The sequence below is a fragment of the Lepisosteus oculatus genome, chromosome 12 (genome assembly GCF_040954835.1).
Source record: "Lepisosteus oculatus isolate fLepOcu1 chromosome 12, fLepOcu1.hap2, whole genome shotgun sequence".
Classification (NCBI taxonomy): domain Eukaryota; kingdom Metazoa; phylum Chordata; class Actinopteri; order Semionotiformes; family Lepisosteidae; genus Lepisosteus; species Lepisosteus oculatus.
In genome coordinates, this window is record NC_090707.1 from 25,296,878 (window position 1) to 25,316,256 (window position 19,379).

Sequence of the window (19,379 nt, forward strand, 5' to 3'; positions counted from 1 at the left end):
GCTGCAGAGACATGGCCATCTCACACTGCGTGATGAAGCCTCAACAGTGGTCTGGAGCCCCAGAGAAAGGGCTTGGAGGTGGCAATCTTGGCTCATGCCCTCTTGCAGGAAATGGTGGGAAAGATGGCCACTGACCTGTATCCTGAGACTGAGGCAGCATCTGAGCTGGAATCTGGGGCTGAGGCTGGGAAGCAAATCCCCCTGTGGCAAAAAACTGAGATCCAAGGTGTGAGTGAGTCCCTGGCATCTGGAAACCTGGAACCTGCTGCTGAGGAAAGGCTGAGACCACCTGAGGTGAGCACTGACTTGTGGGCTGGCTTGACAACTGGGGAGGCCCAGGACTTGAGACAGAGGGTATCGTATCCATGGAAGAGGCAGAAGGAGTTAACTGTGGGGTCTCTGGAAGAATTTCTTGGAGCAGGGTTCTGAGGGATTGTGCTGCATCAGTGGCGATGCGTCCTGATTTCTTTTGCCGCCTCCTGGCTCTAGACTTGGGTGGCTCATACATTCTGGGAGACGGAGACGGAGACGCTCAATGTCTGAGCCCTGAGGAATGATTCCATCATTCCTCAGGGCTTAAATACTGTGCGAGGTTCCCTAATTGGCCTGATAGGCCAGGCCTGATCTCGTTGAGGAAGGCCCCATTGAGTCTCCAGCATGTGCGGATGGAGCTAATGCAGCAGTGCTGGAGCTCATTGGGGCATAACAGTAATTAGTTTAACTAATTTATAACATCTGTTCAAAAAGGCCAGAATGACTATAGAAAGGGCTTTGTACAGTATAGTAACTTGAATTACCCCCGAAGCACAGTACATCTGCATCAAAGTTACAAAGACTGATTGCAGAGTGTGGAGGTGCAGAGTGTGCAAAGCACTAAGTAAAGGTTAACGCCACACTGAAAAGAAAAGGCAACATTTCTGATGAAGACTCAAAGGCGGAAACAAGGTTTCTTCTTTTATCTATTAACTTTTACTGACAACAGAATGCCTAGCTTTGCTTTAAGCTCTTTTTGGCTATGCAATCTGTCCCTGGTTAATTGTACTGTAACAAGACTTGGTAATGTACATGATACCATCTAGCATGTTTATTAAAATACAGCTGTGACTGCACTAATGTATTATCCAGTACCATAACAGGAAGTCAACATGAGTCACTCCCTGAGAGGAGCTAGCTGTCGGTAGTTATGCTCCCTCACACCTGAGAGCTGGCCACCTCCTTATTAAATGTGTTGGGTCTCTCCAGTAGGTGTACTGTAGGTAGGTGAGAGGACAGATATTTTCATGCTGGCTCTGACAACCCACTGTGCTTCCTGGTATGCTGTGTTTGCATACCCAACAAAAACACATGTGCGCTGAGGGTTTTCCAAGCCAGCCAGAGGTCCAAACCGCAGAATTGGAGAGCTAACAGCAGTGGACTGGCTGTACGAGTAAACAGACAATGAGTGAAAAGGGCCCTCTGAAACAGCCCAGGAAGTTCTTAAGCGGCTAAATAATTCACTCTTTGTTGTCGAGGTTTACACTGTAAAGGCTTTTTTTGCAAGCAGAATAGTAAAATGATTTTGTAGTTTTGCAGAGCTGTAAAAGAACGGTGAAAAAATATTGAATTACTGTTCTTTTAATTAAGATCCAATCCCAGGTATTTCTTATTCAATTCCATTAAAGACTAAAGACATTGCAGGGTGTCAAATGAATTTTCGTTAGAAGGTTTTAAAAGGCTATTAGGTGAAAAGTAATGCATCTCTTCCCTATGAATAGTTTTGTGATAAAAGAGATTTTTTTTCCCTTTCACATGGATTTGGTTTGAGTAATAAAGATGAAGACATTTTGCAGCGCAGAAGAAGAAATTTGCTAGATCGTGATTTGAGGATTAGATGTCCCATTGATTAGAACATCTCAGGTTTTTATTAAGACCCAGACATTGTGAGAGTGATGTAAGTGGTACTGTATGTATGAGAAATTGAACAAGACATTTATTAATTAGACATCAAGACAGCCTACTCCATATTATTATATACTTATGCAGGCCCACTGATCTATCAAAACAGTTATTCAAGATATGATTCACTAGCATGTCAGTCATTGTGTGTAATTGGACATACATTTTACCTGAAAAATGACTTTGGTCTGGAGAAACTGTTGACTTGCAGCATTGGTCATGTGAACATGTCAAAACCTGTTTCAAAGCTTAGCCTTTTTTATTAATGGGGAGACAACTAACTGTGTTGCGCCTCTCTATTGAAATTATAGGGTTTTCATTTTTTTCTTGTTTTGTTTCTAAAATCAGAGAATAGATTTTTTTAACAAGAGACTTTTACCATAGTTATATCTTAACTGCTCATGATTATGAAAAAAAATTAGCAAACAAGAACACTGTTGTCAGGAAAGTTATTTAACAGTGGAGACATTACAAAATATCCATCGGGATTAGAAAGGCAATAGCTCACCAGGAAATGCAATCATGTTTGCAAAAACATTCAATTTCCTTCTGAGTCACTGCAAACCTTAAACTGACCCTGCATATGTACACTTATCTAATTGAAATAGCTGATTGTATTTGATAGCAGCAAATTGGACACACTTATTTGTCCCTCCCGTATTTATGCATTTTGAAATACATGAAAATATTACATTAGACACTCAAACATTGCTCACACTGCTACATGTTCCCTGTAAATTCCATCATTATAAACTCTATTCAGTTTTGCTTCTAAATGTATTACAATCTTTGAGGTACAGATCAATAGATTAAAAAATTGTTAATGAAATTTTACAAAATACAAAATCTTGGACTGCAGTGTTATTAAAATATGTTTATTGAAGAATGCTGAAATCACAACCATTTCATCTAATATTAACAGAATTGAAATTAAATAGAGAAAAACTAGTGATGTTCTTCCAAATATTTGAATGTATTTCTTTAGAAATACAATAACGATATTCCACTGTTTTTCCAGATGTTCATTGGAATCTATTTTTGGTCTTGTACAATAATGGATTCCAATGAATTGTCAGTACAGCTGACAATTGCAATATCTCACGAGAGGCATATTTCTCAATACATGACAAACACTATTTTTTCTGAAAAATTTTAAAAGTTTTTACTGTGTACATTTACTGTTACTGTGTAAAAGTCTGCATTGACCAAGTTCTACATAGGTACGAATCTGTACTGGTAAATTCAGTTTACCCATTCTAATGTGTAGTATTTGTTTTTGCTGAATCTGAGAACGTTGGCTTCATCAGCAGTGTTGTTGGCAGTGTGTCCATCTAGAGTCAGATGCTTGTATTTCATAACCACCTTAAATAGACTATACTCTGCAAATCTCTGGTATTATAGTAGATCGACATGTCTTCAAATAATACAAGAATGTTTTAAAATTCACATGGAAGATCAACAAGACAAGGCACTTAAAATATCTGTGAACATGTTCTATTCATGTTTTGGGGATGCTGTACTGTATATACAATAGATTAAAATAACTCAAGGTACTGTGTGCTATTTATTAAGCTTTACACATAAAATACATGGAAGACTACTTACCAACTACTTACTGCTTTTGGTAAGATTATTCAACTAATTTATCACCAAAAGCAAAGGCCAGTATTATTTCTGAAAATTCTTCTAGTGAAGCTTCTAAATATCCTTGTGTCTTTTTGAGGGGCTGTAACATCAGCACATTCTGCACTATAATCACAGCCATGCTTGTGTTATCTTAATTTTCCATGTCTATGAAATAATAGTACAGTATGTTATATTTGCTCTCATACGGGCCTCCAGGCTCCTAGCTCTTTAGCTGGTCTCAGGGAAGACTGCATAGTTTTATGTTTGTTGCTCTTCTTCTCTCAGGATTTCACCCACCCAGATCTTTCTTTAACACGTCTGTATATCTTCCCTAATCCTCATTCACTAATTAGACACTGGAGCATTCACATGACTCACTCCGTGTCACCCAATCATTACTAACTATGTCACTTAGCCATTGACGGCTCTGTCTTTATTAATCAATGCTTGGGTTCCTGCCACACCAGCAGCCAGATTGTTGTTCACTTGCATCACACACACTGGCCCCTCTCATCAAATCTGGATCATCCGGAAAACCCTGTGCCTTAGCTGTGTAAAATAGCAAAACCCACTGTACCATACAGCCCAACTGTCTAGTGCTTGTGATACCACTCATTATATAGTGGAGGGGAGTCCCCATGACCTATAAAGTGCTTTGAGTGTGGTGTCCAAAAAAGTACTGTAAAAGTGTATTATTTACAGATCTATTGTTCACTACATGCCATTTACGGTGTTATTTGCAAATCGCTCACATTCTGTTTTATAAGTACATGTGGCTTTGGACTCAGAGTAACTGAACTTTTTGTGCTACTGAAGGATTAGAGTTTATGGTTTTCTATACTCAAAGATTTGGAGACAGCCTTACTTTGTAACAGAGCTCTTTCCCAGAATCCCTTTCTTTACTGGGCACAGCTCACAGTTCAAGAGACTCTAACGTCATTCATTTCCATAAACACAGCCGCTTAGTTCCCCAGCTGAATTTAATTCCACCATCCACTGAAACACAGCCAATTCATTTCCTAGATTTACAGTGAGATGAGGTTGTTAAAGATGTATTATTTCCAGATGTTCTTTTGTTAAATCTAAAATAAAATAAAAAAAAAACGTCTAAGTGAGATCACTGGAAAAATGCAGCAAGCTTAACCAAAGCTGCTCTTCATTCAGTAGAACTTTGATAGAAATTAATCTGTGCTGGCTTTCTTGGAAAAATCTGCCGATTTCCCTTAAATTTCCAGTGTAGCCCACATCGGCTCCTCTCTTTTGGCTACGAAATGTTAGTAATATATTGTGAATATTACAAATAATAATTTAAGATGGAATTTAATCTTTGACACATTTGTCTACTTTCATCATTTGCACAGAGTTCTTATTCTGTTTACCACTTTCATAATTTGGAAAGTTCACCACTACTTTTGACCCTGTCCTGCTTATAGAGTTTAGAAAGACAAATTAAAAGACACCTGCTATTATTATTACTATTTTAAAACTGTTTTAAAACTTTCTTTACAAATGTGCTCTAATTCAAGATCTTCTTATTATTTCAGTGTGACGTTTTATAGCCATTAAACTGCATGATACCTGGATTAATATAATATTTCTGTTAATAAAGAAAAAAGCAGCACAAATATCAAAGGAGCAAGAGATCTAAAAACACCTTTGTTACTCTTGTAAAAAAATAATGCTGTGCTATCAAGCACTGTTGATCAAAATATTCTGCAATTTATATTTGTAGCTGAAAACCACACCTTAGTGGCTCATCCACATTAAAGGTGCTCTCCATAGCTGAGCTCTATGATCAAGAGTTTAAACTTGGGTCACCAACTGTCTGTGGCCTGGACTCTCTAAGCAGCGGTGGACAATTTGTTGAGAGCTGTTTAGGTACTGTAGGCTGGGGATTAGCCACTCTTAAGCCTTTGTCACACTGCACTACTCGACACGACTTCTAGTTGGAGAGCATGTCAAATTTAATAACTAAAATTGTTGAATCTCGTTGCCTTTTCTGTCCTAGAGGGTGTCAAATTATATGACTAGAAATCGCAGGAGGTGACTAATTACACAATTCCCTCTGGACTTTTCATTGTGGTTCCAAATCTCGTATTGCGCCGCGAAAATACTGTGAGGTCACCTCATTTTGGCAGCCAATCAATGTGGAACACAAGAGGAGCACCACACAAAAGTAATCAAACATCAAACACAAAACGCCAAACACGATACATCGAACACACATCTGTGGTCACTCCAAAGTCACTCAATTTGCAAAGTCCAAAAGACTCCCTTTCCTTCTTTCCTTGCAGCCACATTGTATGCATTGTACTTCCAGTTGAGCGCTCATTGGCTGTTGAGTGTTGCAGACACAAGAGCCCACCCTTACGACTTGCTACTCGCTATGAGAAAATCAAACCAGTTTAATTTTATCGTAGTGAGTTGCAAGGAGTCTTAGGGCTGTTAAGAGCACTATGACTGTGTTGCTGTGGGTGTCACACTACACAACCGACAGAAACGGGTGCTGTGATTTTCTTACAATTATGTAAATGAAGGCTATGACTGAAAATCCTAGGAAAAGTCGTGTAGTGTGATGCTGGCTTTAACAGCACATTAAAACCTGTCTCCTGTGCAATTGCAGTCAGGTGGTGCTGTTAGTAAGGAATGTGCCTCACCTCCAATTACCACATGGACATGTAATGTGCTAGCAGACAAATGGCTTAAATGTGGGCAGTGTGGAAGAGTCTGCCTACACCTCTTCATTCTCCTGTGTGTGGTAGTGGGGTTTGAAACTGTGTGAGCTGATATGCATACAAAACACATCTTGCTATTCCAAGTGAAGTATTATTTCAAAATATTTTTTTAAAAAAATAAATGTACATTTCAAACTTTAAAACAAAACACAACTTATCTCCAAGGTTGGTTAAAACACTAGAAAACTAGTAATTTTTGCTGATTATTTTTTTGTTGAGCTGGTTAGCAAGACTCTATTCTACACAGTTGATACCTTGCAACCTTGTCTGAAAAGAAATGTCTTGTGGTCTCATGCTGTTTGTAACTATTGTTATTTTCTCAATATAGACAGCCTTCTGTTAAAAAAACCTTTTGCTGACTTTTGATCTTGATTTTGTTCTTAAAAATCTTCATTTTTCCAAACAAATTTGATTTTGGACCAGTTAATTCAGTTATATTTAGTTTCATTCCAATATCAAGGGATTATGGAGACGTATTTCACATAGATAAAAATTAAAAAGAAATGAACATGTGCAACTTCCCAGCTGTTGACATTGCAATCTTCAACTCAGCTCTGCACTGTCAGTGAGTCAGTGGATTGTCTAGATGGCACTGTTTCTCTTTCAGAAAACGGAGCATGAGATGCAAGCACTCTTTTTCTGGCAAAGCTGGGGGTCACGCTGTTACTCTGGCATTTATTGCTGAAATTTTGCAGATGTTCACAAGCCTCCCCCATAGACGGCAGACACATATGGAAAAACAGGAGGTTATCATCAGCCATTTTATAAGACCTTCTAATCCTTTCTCTTTGTTGCTGCATCTTCTGTGCTTCAGACATTCCTTTGATTTCCTCTTACTTTGAAGATGTTGAACTGAGCAGTAATGTTGTATTTTTGTAAAAAAAAAAGCTAATAAAAATAAAGACTGTATTTTTTCTTTGAAAAGACTGCATTGTGACAACATTTACACAGCTCTCTCTTGAAATGAATTTTCTTTATCAAAAGAGTCTGCTATAGTCTTTTAGTGCAACAAATGTTTTGGGCTGTGGCTTTTAAATTATTGTTCTGGAACTGGATCCTGTGTGTAACTGATGGCAGCACAATTTCATTTTTTATTTAACCTGTTTATGCAACTTAGATGTTAAGAAGAAACCCAGAGTTATATACTCACTGTTAGTTTGCAAGACTGTTGATTAAATTTAGAATATTTTTCCAGTTCTTTTCCATTTCCAAAAATAAAATGACAGTGAGTCACGGTGTACCCTGGGATTTCACAACATCTCTGAAAAGTCCCATATTTTACTTTGTGGATTTGTGTAAAAAGTGAAAGCTGTGTATCATTTACCCTGTATAGCCATGGGTGTTTGTGAATTTGCACTATAGTGACATTTTGATTTTTTAAGAGGCATGCTCAAATAGTTATTTTTCTTTTGAAAAAATAAATTACCAAAAGAGTTAAAAGAGGAATTCAAGTCCTATTGTCGTTCAGGTGGGTTCAGCATGTTTAGGCTACAAAGGAACAAGTAATAGGCTTGTTCCATGGTGAAAAGAGAAGAAAGAAAACACAACGTTTCGCTGCTTACACCCGAAGAAGGCTCGGCAGGCTAAACGTTGTGTTTTCTTTCTTCTCTTTTCAGCATGGAATAAACCTCTTACTTGTTCCCTTCCACGTCCTATTGCGATTGAAACTGGTAAAAAGCTACTTTTACCATATGACCGGAAGTATTTAACTGAAAGCCCAAAGGGATGCTGTGCCACTAATTCAGATTTCTAAATTCAAAAATTTGCTTCATGGTTTAAAGAGATAAGCTGAACTTGGATAAGCAACAAACAAATCTACTCCTAACAACCCAAGATCACGGCTGATAGAAAAGAGGCTGTTATCAGCACCAAATTAATTTAAATATATTAAGGTTTTAAATAACTAATTGCAAACCTTTTAACACTACCTCTGAAATGAACCTCAACTCTATCATAAATGGTATTGATAATACACCTGACAAAACAGTTTTAATTCTTAAAACAAATAATTCTTAATTTGTTGGGGACTATTCAGAGCAGTGTAATGAGTAAGGATCTATATTACTTATACACACATTTCACACACATTCTTAGAACTGCACAGGCAGAAGAGTGTTGGCTTTCCTGATGCTCATGACATTCAGTTGTTCACTTGTGACACATCAACATGTTGTTAATATCAGAGATTTTTATGTACAATGAGCTTATTACAATGAAACGCCTCTGGCAAGCTGAGAAGGTGGCTTCATTGCTTATTGAGCTGTTTCTATTAGACACTCAGAGGTACAGCATGCAAGATCAAGCATGACAAAACAACATATTCTACTCATGCACAGAAGAAAAATTTAGAATTTCACTAAAAATACTTAATTGATTTAATAAATAGCAAGCAGTAACATTTCTTGTATGTAATTATATGTATGGCTTGTAAATGCAATAGATTATTAGCATTCAAGCAAAAAAGTGTTTTATACCTATTTTGTAAAGGGTTTTGATACAGTTTTGCAGAATTTCAGTAGCTAATATGGGTGGTAATATGGCTAATACAGTGAAAGAGACACAAAATGTTTCCTAATGTGACACATGGTCAAATTATACGGGGATATTGGGAGTATGATTCCCTCTTGGAAACATTATTCTCACATAATTGCATTACAGGGACTGAAAACACTTGGTCTATAGTCTCATGTCCTACTTACTATCACTCATTATGTTCACACTATTCTATGAACAGCCTGTCATTTGTTACTGCTTGCCAAACTAATTTGAGAAGTGTGGATGAGTATTACAAAAGGTAATATGTAGTAAGTGTAACTCCAAATTCAGAAAACAAGAGATGTGCATTCAGACCTTTTTCATTTTACTATAATGGAGGTGGACCCTCGGATGATATTAGCAGCTTCATGAGAGATATACAGCAATGGATTGTTTTGCAGTGGCACAAATTAAAATAATTCCCTTGTTAAGAGATAATGAAGGCTGTCTCAGTAATCGCCAACTGGACAAATGTCTGAATAATGGTATAGAGCTGCAGTGGTCATTCACCCAGATTGACCTTTGCTGTTGGAAATGGTACCATGATGGTAACATTCTCTGACCAGTAGCTCATACAAGAGGCAACATGGTGTATTCCAAAAGGCAAAACACAATTCTTAATCAAGGAAATATTTATAATCTTTTAAATGATATCTTTGTACTCCCTTTTCTTGCAAGTAATTCTGACATATATACCGTATATAATCAAGAATAGGTCAATATGTTGATTTTAGGTTGATATGTTGATATGTAGATATGGCTGGGAAAACCTACTACAAAATTGATTTTTCCCACTATATTTCACGGAGATGAGGTTAGGGTCAACCATAAACTACTGCAATAAAAATGTATGTTTCCATGTTTTACTTTTTTTTTACTGAGATAGAAAAGAAAAGGGCATATGAGGACAACACATTTCCTGATCAGGTATACAATAGGTAAAATCATCCATGGAATATATGCACACTAAATCTCGCTCTCATTAAATTGTTTTACAAAAAATAGTATAATGTTTCTTGGAACACATGGAAAACCATTCAGCCTAAAGACCGGCAGAAACATAGATATTCAGCAAATTTCTTTTGCTTCGGTATATTGAAGTTTTAACTTTGGTTTTCAGAACATTTAAAACTTGTTATATCAACCTTATTAAGTTTATACATTCACATTGTGGCAAAATATGGTCAAATAAACAATATGGGTAATTTGTCCACATCTTTACTGCAGGAAAAAATGGGTAGAAAGTGTCAGGCTTTGACATGTCATATGTTTGTACTCTTCATTGTTATTACATCAAAGAAGACAAAATTAGTTTCCTAAAATCAATATAATATAAGAGGTGGGTAACTGGGCAATAATGCAAGAACAAACATTCCTACTTGCAATGTTTTTGTGTTCTGTCCTATCCAAATGGACAACAGCACTTACCCTCACTGAACCAGACTGACCAATTAATTCCTCAGAAGATTACCAGATCTCCACTTTCAATATAGCAGGGATGATCTTAGACTGTGTTTATTGACCAGTGATGACAACAATACAATTGATTCCCTTTTAACTTTAAGGTTATTAATATTCTGATCTCTTTATGCATAACAATATTGGAAACAGGATTTTTTTTTACTTTTGTGTTGTTAACATTACCATACAAAATCATGATTACTAGAGGAAATCATTAATGAACAGTAATTGCAAACTAAGAACATCAGAAATACATATTTTTGGTGATGTGAATGTTGATGTTAAATGAAATAGTCTGTCACAAGTTATTAAACATCATTCTTTTTTCTTCCTTCTGTGCTTCAGAACTAGAATCTGTGTGATTTCAGATTGTAGATTAAATCATACCTTCTGAATTTGTGTTGACAGTTCCCATAGTTAAAGCATATGAGTTGCAAAACTGGTCTGATTTGTGTAGTGTGTTCAGTCACTCACATTAGTTTCAGACTGTTATTGCTTGTCTTTTTTTTTGTAATTGTAATAAATACTGGTGCTGCAACATGTTGAACTGTGTGTGGTTAATTGTAAAGGAATAATTACATAAATAATTTTTAATTCATTTTAGCATTGTGTACAAGTAATACGAATGCCCAATAAGCATCCCATCTTAAATTTTAGTGGCATTATATCATAAAACATAAAAAGAATGTTAAATCGAGAGTGTAATCAATACTATTGTTATATTAAAACAATGTCAGGCATCTGGTGAATTTGTGAGTTATTTTGAGTACCAATTTGTTCTGTTTAGTTCATTTTAACTATCTGTAAAATACACTATTTTGTAAAAAAAAAAGGATACGCTTTTATGTATGAGAAAGCTCATCCTGAATACAACACTTGGAGAAGTTGACTTGTTCCTCCGCCCTCTGTAGTTTGAGAAGTTCACGATCAGACCTCCTCTCCCAAGTAGCGTCTTCTGTCTCCCTCTCCCTACTGCAAACGGAGAGGCTGAAACCGATGCTTATCCTTTTTTAGTTTTAAGTTTTTTTTTTCAAAAGAATATTTAACCGTCTTGTAGGTTAATTCACCACTTACTTGCATGAGGACCACTGAAAAAAGATGACTTATTCGACATTTTTTCTAACTTTTTTGGGCTTTTGGGCAGGGTCGCTAACTCAAGAGGTCCTTTCCAAAACGTTTTATGGAGGTAAGAAAATCATTCTTACATTGTCACTGACTTTGTTCTGACGCCACATTGATTTGAATTCAATTTGAAACCAAACTAAATTGATAAAGATATGGATTCGTTCAAGTTGTTTTTCTATGAATATTTGTTGTAGTCTTTTGTGAAGTCTGTATTTTATTTAACCCTGGATTGTTGCTTGCCACAATTTTTAGCAATAACTGCATTTTCACAAAAAGGTAAAAAAGGTTAAAACAAAGTCTGTGGACTCGTTAAAAAATCAACGTTCTATAGACATGATAATTAAAAAAAACTTTAATTTTTAACGATGAAGTAATTACGTATTTGCAAATCTGCAAATAATATCTCAGTATAGGGAACAGGGAAATACTTGATTAAAATAAAAAATTAAATCAAATTAAAAAGATTAAAAACTAAGAACGAAAACATTTATAAAAATATAAACAAGTTTAATTTGCAGTGTGACAAATATGTTTTAAAGGATTTAAATTAGTATCTTGTTTTTCCTTATGGAAGTGATCGGTTTGCAAACCATACACAACTAAACAATCGGGTAATCGATAAGGTGTTTTTGTAACTCTACTCAAAATAAAAGAATCATAGGAAAGAAAAGGAAATGGTGGATCTGAGTGCAGATAATTAACAATTTAAAGTGGTAGTCGAGTATAAGGAAACGCCGAGTGCTCACTATGCGTAGATTTGTATATAGAAACTGCAGATTATTAATTCCTAAAAAAACCTCAAAGATATGAGGAGTGGAAAAAGGAGTACTAAATACCAAACTATACCTGACGAAAGAATTAAGGAAATGTATTATGTTGAGGCCCACCTAATAATAATAATAATAATAATAATAATAATAATAATAGCCTCATTTATACGGCACCTTTAAAAATATATACTTAGAGCACTTTACATGAAAAGTAAAAAAAAACACAGTCAACACAAACAACAACAGTAACATACATAGGAAATAACAAAATTGGCATATTGAAACACAAGGGATTAGAAATGTAGCAGAAGATGCAAGACACATCAGTTACATAAAAGCCTTTCCAAAGAAGGTTTTGAGTCTGGATTTAACTGTGCTCTGGGTAAGTGACTCTGTGAATTCCAGAGATCTGGGGTATAATAAGAAGTCATCCATAGAATGTTAACAATGTTGGGGGACAAACCACAGACCAGAGTCTAATGAATGAAGATTGCAAGAAGAGGAGTTGGAAGATAAGAAGTCAGATACTGTAGGTATTGAGTTGCCATATAAAGTCTTATAGGTGAGCATGAGTCAACATGAAACCTGATAGGAAGCCAGTGCAGTGACACCAGGATAGGAGTAATGTGATCACTTGCACTCTACCTGGTCAGGATTCTGGCTGCCAAATTCTGTACATTCTGATGTTTGTTCAGTGTAGATTTAAATACCCCAACAAGTAGAGCATTGCAGTAATATATTCTGAAAAACACAAATTTTGTTGACCAGCTTTTCTCCTACAGTCAGAGACTATATAAGACATGGTCTGGCAATATTTCTGAAATGGAAGAATATTGTTTTTACAATATTTTGCACATGTGGGTGAGAGGTCAAGCAAGGATCAAATATCACCACTGAATTCATTAGTTGAGATTGAAACTCATGTACAGTGCCATTCAGTGATAGGCTTAGTGCAGAGGTGCCGAGAAGCATCAGAAGACTGTCAGTCTTGACCCAGTATAAAGGAAATTTCGAGTCATCCAGGATTTTATGTAAGAGATGCAATTAGAGAGTAATAAACAAATACGTCAGTGTAATGTTGATTATGGACCTAGATTTGAGTACTGTATCATCGATGTAGAAGTGATAATTCAAGACCATGTGGTTTTAATTGCTAAAACTAGTAACTAGTTGGGAACTAGTAAATGTTGAATAGTTAGGGGCCCAGTATCGAGCTCTGACAATAGACTTACTGTAGGAAACTCAGCATCACAACTGAAAATCCCAAAAGAAACAAAGTGGCAGCAATCAGTGAGGTAAGACTCGAACTATTTAAGAACATGTCAGAGACACCAAACAAGACGAGATGAGAAAGCAGGATGTCATGGTTAACAGTGTCAAAAGCAGCACTGATGTCAAGAAGAGTAAGGACAGAAAGAGAACCGGAATCACTTGCCATAAAATGGTTGTTCATAACTTCAACAAGGGTAGTTTCAGTGCTTTGAAATCATCTGTACCCAGATTGGAGGGCTTTTAAGAGGTTGTTTGCAATGAGATGGATGAATTGCTACGACACATTCTAAAATTTATGAAAGATAAGGTAGGTTTCATAAAGGCTGATTTTCTTTTTAGATTGTCCAAAGCCATATTTGAAATCAATATTTGCCCATATTTGTAATGAGACAAGACATAAGTAAACCTAAGTTTCAGGACAAGCCTGATAATGACAAGATTCCCAATCAGGATCTTCTGGAAATTTGTTTAAAGTCTTCTCTCAGGGGAGTTACTTCTAGAGAATTTACTTTCCCTAGATGCACCACGTTTCTTGGTGTACACATTACAGATGACCTCACTTGGTCCCTCAATACCACCTCTCTGGCCAAGAAAGCACAGCAGCGTCTCTATTTCCTGTGGTGACTGAGGAGTGCAAACCTGCCCCCGCCCATTGTTACCACTTTCTACAGAAGCACCATCGAGAGCCCCTTGACCAGCTGTATCACTGTTTGGTTTGGGAATTGTAACGCTTCACACCGCAAGACCCTGCAACGAATTGTGGAAACTGCTGAAAAGATCATTGGAGCCTCCCTCCCTTCGATTTAGATAGATAAGACTTTATTGATCCCGATGGGAAATCGAAGTGTTACAGCAGCCCAGCCCAAGACGAGCAAAAACAGACATCAGAATAGACTAAAAATTCGAATAAGTACAGCAATACAAAATAAAATAAATAGAGTTAGGTGTGTGCAAAATATGCTAATAGTCACTGTAAAACAATAAAATATGTGCAAAATCTTTATACAGTAGGTATACAGTAGGTATATACAGATTGAAAGTACCACACTATAAATAGTATATTAATGCAGTGTCCAAAAAGTACATTAGTTCAATACGCTGTCCATACATGAGCAGATGAAGGGCTAACAGTCCTAGCCAAGGACAACGTTATACACCCTGACAGCCGCCGGGAGGAAGGACCTGTGGAAACGTTCGCTTGCACACCGTAGCTAGAGCAGTCTGTTACTAAAAGTGCTCTTCTGTCCTATAACAGTCCCAAGTAGTGGATGAGAGGTGTTGTTCATGGTGGCTGTGAGCTTGGTCCGCAATCTTCTCTCTGCCACCACTTCGAGGGGGTCAAGGCTCAGCCCCAAAACAGAGCCAGCCTTATGGATGAGTTTATTGAGTCTATTTAAATCTCTTGCCATGATGCTGCTGCCCCAGCACACAACAGCATAGAAGATAGCCACTGCCACCACTGATTGGCAGCGACTATCTGATTTCTGTAACCTATCACAAACGCTGATTACACAGGGCCCCCAGTATAGTAGATGACCCCTCACACCCCTCCCGTAAGCTCTTTGCCCTCCTACCATCTGGGAAAAGATTTCACAGTGTACAGACCAGCTCCACCAGACTCTGTAACAGCTTCTTCCCACAGGCAGTCAGGCTCCTCAACCCTGGAATCTACTAACACCCACCCCAATTCCAGAAACAGGGTTTAAATCCCCCCAGTGTGTTGTGTATATTGTATTATGTATTTGCCTTAGTAATTTGCACTATCTGCACTTTGCACTATGTGTATCCTGTCTACAATGTCTATGTCAGTGTCCTGTCTGTATTTACCACGGACCAGGAGGAACGATATTTCTTTCCACTGTATACTTGCACATGGCTAGAAAGACACATAAACATGAACTTGAGCTTGTCAGAATACTTCCATGTATTCACTGCCATGAGTGTAACAGTTCATGTTCATTGGGATTGGTATTGCTGGCCAGTCTGTCTGTCATGTATTTCTGCATCTTCAGAAATGTTGTTGGATCTGTTAGGACCACCATTTAAACAAAGCTCCAACCAGCAGTGACTGCAGATTGCAAAATGTAGAAAAAAGTTTGCTTGGCTTCTGTCAAGTCATGAAGATCCTTTTTAATACCGTTAATCTATCACTGCCACAACTGTATCTTCAAGAGACAAGGGCTCATTTTGCAGATCATTTTATGACTCATCAGAGAAGGCAAAAAGGCTCCAGTGCTCTATATTCAGAGTTGTTTGTGCAGTGTGCCAGTCTTATTCTTTCCTTTGATTCTGTGGCTAGAAAGCAATGGAGATGTTGTTTTACATTGTAATGATCCCATGTCAGTGTATTCAGTTACTGATTGTTTCATTGAAACAGAGCATCAGGTAAGTATGCAAATGCTTTAAGGCATTTCAACAGAAATCATCAAGAAATCTTCTGCATGGTCATAAGAAGCACCATTACTCTTGATGATGTCAAAGATCATATCAGTTCATTGCATTTAGTGGTCTCTAAAACTGTACAGTTCACCGAAGTGAATGTGCTTGTTCACTTTGGGTTTCTTGAAATGACTCACTGTTTCCTCATTCTGCCATTCTCTTGAATTCTGTACTTTGCAGAAATTAGGCTAATTCTGCACAGATGCTATCTTTAAATTTTTGAGTTATTGGTTTCTATGCCAGCCTAACCTTTAAGCTATTTTGGTGTGTATATAAACAGCCTAAACACTAGATTGTCCATGTCCCACAAAGGAAATCAGGAGGTATTTTGCAAACATTAGTCTCTATAATGTCTATACATAACTTCTAATTTTTAAAGACAAATAAAGCCTGAGCAGTGAATTGATCTTTTTTGGAACCATAAGCAAATTGTTTTATACAAGGTATATAAGATTTTTAAAAAGGGAGTTAATAAAAAATAGCTGAGGTTTCTGACACTGAATGTTCATTGTGCCATTTCTAAACCTCCAATATAGCATCCAGTCAAAGATTGATATTAAAATCTGATGACTACAACATGAATTATAACTCCTTGATGCCCACCTGAAGTGGATTTCCATCGTCTTTAAAGAGACTGGGCCTAATGACCTACAGACAAGCTCAGATACAGTGGAACAATATTATGATGCTTTGTCAGAAGCAGCTAACCCTGCCCATCAGAGAAATCTAGAGAACTGTAATATAGGAATTCAATTAAAATACATTGAAATACACTGGAGTTTAATATCAGAATAAAATAAAAAAAATTAAATGTATTTAATCTGCTTTTAAATGTATTACCACCAAATGCCCTTCACATGTGGGAAAGACTTCTGTTTGTTAACAGTCACCTTGTATGTCCTTCTGCCCTTCTATGTCCTTCTGACACTTCTGCCCCTACTATACACAATTCAAACTGCCTCTGTAATAATAATGTTGACTGGTCCTTTGTCATTTCTGATACACCACTTGGACCTTGGTTCTAAAAGAAAAGATTTCATTTCACCTTTAGAGCATCAGTGTTTACTTATCTGTCTTCAGAGACATAGTAGTGGTATTTTTATACCACATTGCTGCTGTTGTAAAGCCATTATCCTCATTTCTCAGAGCTTGGAGTGGGTCGAGGATAAAACAGAAGCGATGATATTGTAGCTGCCGTGTCTACAAGCCTGGACATTTTGGGCACTGAGTCTCTGGAGTGGATCCTGCTCTATGGCTTGTGGTCCCGCACAAGATGACAAAAGGGGTGAAGGGGTGCTTCTTTCAAGAAATAAAGGCATTGACTTTCATGGCAGGAGTTTTCACATCTGGCTCATTTACAGTATAAAGCCATCCCTCACATGCTCCTTGTTAAAAACTAAACTAAAGAGCTGAAGGGATATTTTAACAACAATTTTTCTGTTGCAAACCTAATCTAATGTGTTTTATGACAGCAGAGAAATTTAGACTTGCAAGTTGTGAAACATTTTGTATTATCCTATGTCTATATAAAGGTGCTATTGATTCTTTACTAAATAAATTAATCACTCCACACAGAATGCAAAGGATGCAAAGGTGGATCCAAATGCAGATGAGAATACTGGGAAGGAGTTAGGTGACAAGACTTACAAAACATGGCAGTAGTCATAAGACAAGATGAAATAGGTAGAACATTACAATTCTAATACAACAAACAGGGAGGGTACTGAACTATAATGCGGTTATTCACATACTGTAAGATAAGACAAACCTTATGCTTGCAGGTATTGCTAAGCTTGGCTGGCTAAAACGTTGGCTTCAAGACCAGTCTTGAAGACTCAGTCTTGACTGAATGAGAACCCATTGAAACTGCTTGTTTCATTGTGGTATGATTAGGAAAGAGAATAATAGATAATAACTGACTTCGTTTCTAGCTTTCATAATGAGGTTGTTATAAAATGCTGAATAACATCAAAGAATAAAAAAAAACTAATTAAAGATAATATTAAAAATAACTACTCTTTTCCAGAAATCATAGCATATTTCTCTACCTCTGTCATATGGAAAACATAACAGACTATGTAGGCTTTTACAACACAAAATAATGAAAATTTACATTTAGAAAACATTAACAAAATAAAACATTTTTACTGCAATATCACACGTTACACCTGTTATATCCCTGTTATAAGTGCTGTAGACATTTAAATGTTATTAATACATGTATGATATACAGTATACCTGTTAAGATTGGTGGAGTGACCAAATTTCATGGAAGGTAGTGCATTTGTCATTCAATCAATCAAAGTGTGTGTTGTACAACTCAACAATATTACCTTTTCATAATTCATTATTATTATGATAAAGGTCACTTTTCATATCTTGTGCATTCCTCAGCATTATTTAATCCTGCTGGAAGTTTAGAATGGGTGTGAAAATGTGGTAGATGTCTAATTAATTTATTTTTTTAGTTCATCTTGAGGCCAATATCTTCATAATCATGTTGCACAATTAGTTTTTCTGATGTTTAGTTTTTCTGCTGGGAACAGTGTATGAATATGCGATAAAAAATAGATCATGCCGAGAGTTAATTAATTTATCAGGACACATTTCATACCGTATATGTACATTAGTGCATGTCTGCAGAGTAAACCACATTGAAGTGCTTTATTTTGCATTCTAGAAATCCAACAATTTTGTTTTCTCACTCAGACTGTCCTGTGGATCTTTTCTTTGTACTGGATACATCTGAAAGTGTGGCCTTGAGGATCAAACCTCCAGAATACTATATCAGCCAGATTACAGGTTTCACTGTGTCTTTCATCGACCAGCTACAACAAAGGTATCTATTGAATAGTGTTTTTTATCTCGGAGTATTTATGTATGTAAAACAACATATAAAACAAAACAGAATGCTGCTAAAAATGAAACTGAAGCAATTGTGTGATTGCTAAGACCAATTTCGATGATTATAAAAAGAGGGCATGTTATACCTTCATCCATAACAGCTCGTGTACTTGGATAGGCTGTTGTTCATTTTCCCAGGCTGCCTGTTCTGTGGCACACTGCCCCACATAAGCTCCGGCTCTGAGTGAAGCTAGATGATCAATTATTATTAAGGCTCATTAAGGTATCAATAGGGGAATGGAGATTGTTTGGGTCTTTGCAAGTACTCATTTTTAGTTGTGCATATTTTAAATTGGGTATATTGCATTTCATTTAAATTATCAGTAAGATCAAATCAAATATATGTATTTTTAATAATTATTGGGATTTTGTAGGGCTTCCTTGAACTGATTTGTGTTTATATACCTTCTTCCAAAAACTTTCTCATCATCAGATTTATGAATTCTCATAAAAAATGTATAGAGCTCTTCTGGGGAAGATATATACTCTATGTTATGAAAGAGGCACACTAAATACTGTCACTTCAGGAATTTTGGGTTTGTTGGTATCATGTTTATCTGCCAAGGTTGTAAAGCTC

The 19,379-nt window shown here is 36.6% G+C and overlaps 1 protein-coding gene across 1 annotated transcript in view; it reads left to right on the forward strand.

Moving 5' to 3' along the window:
• The first annotated feature begins 11,208 nt into the window (after nt 1–11,208).
• col6a1 (collagen, type VI, alpha 1) overlaps nt 11,209–19,379 on the forward strand; it is a 64,776-nt gene continuing 56,605 nt past the window's right edge. The window contains exons 1-2 of the mRNA XM_015359273.2: nt 11,209–11,478; nt 18,608–18,737. Of these exons, the coding sequence (XP_015214759.1) occupies nt 11,391–11,478; nt 18,608–18,737 (218 nt within the window). The 5' untranslated portion in view covers nt 11,209–11,390. The remainder of the gene's footprint in view (nt 11,479–18,607; nt 18,738–19,379) is intronic.